Source organism: Fulmarus glacialis, unplaced genomic scaffold (assembly GCF_000690835.1).
Source record: "Fulmarus glacialis isolate BGI_N327 unplaced genomic scaffold, ASM69083v1 scaffold32703, whole genome shotgun sequence".
NCBI lineage: Eukaryota > Metazoa > Chordata > Aves > Procellariiformes > Procellariidae > Fulmarus > Fulmarus glacialis.
The window spans coordinates 28,057-30,298 of record NW_009202855.1 but is presented as its reverse complement, the minus strand read 5'-3'; the positions used below and the strand labels follow the sequence as shown (position 1 = coordinate 30,298).

The window sequence follows — 2,242 nt, the reverse complement described above, 5'->3', positions numbered from 1 at the left end:
AACGGTAGATTTATTATATAGATTTATTATAATCTGTATTGTTTTCTCATGTGATACACAAGAATGTATTGTTTATGGGATAACTCTTACATTGTTAAAATTTGCATCTTACAAGGCAGTTCTCGTTCTAAGAGGAACTATTTATTTTAAGAGAATTATTTTACAAGTAATTTTATTGCTGTGGTGTCTTCAGGAACATTTCAAAACTCTTAATGTATTTTTTCTCTTTGAAGTATTAGAAAAATGACTGTTTAAGATGACTGGTTGATGTTAGTGAGGAGGAATATAGGACTTCAAAATCTAGTTTACAAAGCAAGCCGTATTTCTTCTATACTGTGTGATGAACATCTTTCTGCTTTATGTTATCCCTGGCAATAAGGAATCTGGCACCAGCCATCCATTTCCTTGTCTCAGAAGTCTGCTTTTCCTCCAGGCAGCTGGAGATGCCATGATGCACTGTACTAGGCATATCTTCTCAGTACAGTGTTTATTACAGATATTTTACAAAACTATCTTGCCAAATAAAGCATGATCTGTGAAAAATGACAGTATTACTGTAGTTGACTAAATCATACTAAGGAGGCTGTTACTTTCTGTAATGAAAAGGAGACTGATCAACACTGAGATTTGGCTGACTCAGTGTAATTTTCTGCTGAACTGCATTGACTGAGTTAGAGCACATTGTTGATGAATTGCAAATCAGAGTAAAATTTTCCTTTCATTCCTTTTAATTTAGCAATAAATATGACTGGGCTGCTTTTGCTGTACCGGTACGTAAGATTCATGATATTGTGGCCTAGTGTGCAAGGAGTTACTTGTGGGAGTGAAACGTACATCTGGAACTTCATGATCCCACAGGACAAAGACAATAAGTAGGCTTATTGAATTCTGTGGGAGTATTTTGGGTAACGTCAAGTTGCATCAGGCCCTAAATATAATTTCATGTTCGGATCAGAATTAATGCAACTTTATTCTCTGACAATGGCATTTTCATACCTGCTTCTAAATGGAAAGTACTTAAACTTCAGGTTATGCACATGCTGTTAGCTTCTGCAGAAACTTAAGCTGGAGGTGAAGTTAGGGAAGCCTACTAGAGAGGAGGTGAGCAAACTCTTAAAGTGGGGAAGAAACCAGCTTGGATCACGTGTATGTTCGTGCAAAGTAGAGAAAGGGAATGGAGATTGCTTTAGAGCAATATATTAGAGACTCTGGAAACCCACATGACCAAGTCCGTTATATTACATTTCTATACCTGACTGTTTAAAGGGTTTTCTAAAACTTACAGAGGAAATGAGTTCTCTGGCTTGCTGCTTGAAATTCATTGTGCAAATCAGTTGATGTCTCAAAGAACATATATGCCCATTTAAATCTTCACCTTGCTATTCCATCACTGAAATATTTCTATGATGACTTTACCTGTTCCAGAGCAGAAATTTACAACTGTTCCAGTTTAGAGTCTCAAATGAGACCTAACTCACTTTCAGTTGTGATCTAAAGCACAATTTGGTTTCTGGGAACCAGACAGGCTGGCATGCTCTCACTGTTCCCTTGTGTTCTGTGGCATGTGACTCAATCTGTGTCTTACAAATAAACTGATTCCTGTTTTTGTAATTCTGGTTTTCGACTTCAAATTTTAAGGGGGAAAGTTGTGGGTTAGTATTCCAGAGTTCATTTAAAACGAGGAGAAAAATGCATCCATCCAACTTCATCTAAAAGAATTCTAGTCTTAATACTGGAATTAAAATCTTATGACTTGCATGACACGATTTTAAGGCTTGCCTGTTCCTCTGACAGAGTCTGGCAAGTGGATTGATTTGACTTCGATCTGTTTTGCGGTTTCCTTAGAATATTCTCAGTGGTCTGTAGTCCAGGGACAAAGACTTAGTTCAGGCATGGATGTAGAACTAATCTCACTTGTGCCAAGTAAAGGATCCTACAGATCAGAGATAGAAACAGACTGGCCGGGAAGTAAAAGGTGTTTAGCACCCTTGAAGCTACAGAACTAATATGGCATTGCTAGTACTTCAGCTTACACCTGCAGCCTAGCAGTTTTCACTGAATGAAATCAATTTTTGGAAGGAGCACTTAACGTTTTTTTCTCTTGTTTGTTCAGGATTGATATTGCCCAATGGAGATATCAATTGGAATTGTCCATGTCTGGGTGGAATGGCTAGTGGTCCCTGTGGGGAACAGTTCAAGTCAGCCTTTTCTTGTTTCCACTATAGCACAGAAGAAATAAAGG

General features: G+C 37.8%; 1 protein-coding gene across 1 annotated transcript in view; it reads left to right on the top strand.

The window, feature by feature from the left end:
* CHCHD4 (coiled-coil-helix-coiled-coil-helix domain containing 4) overlaps window positions 1-2,242 on the top strand; it is a 7,921-nt gene that overhangs the window by 4,830 nt on the left and 849 nt on the right. The window contains 2 exon segments of the mRNA XM_009574447.1: window positions 2,114-2,240; window position 2,242. The exon segment at window position 2,242 is cut by the window's right edge and continues 849 nt beyond it. Of these exon segments, the coding sequence (XP_009572742.1) occupies window positions 2,114-2,240; window position 2,242 (128 nt within the window).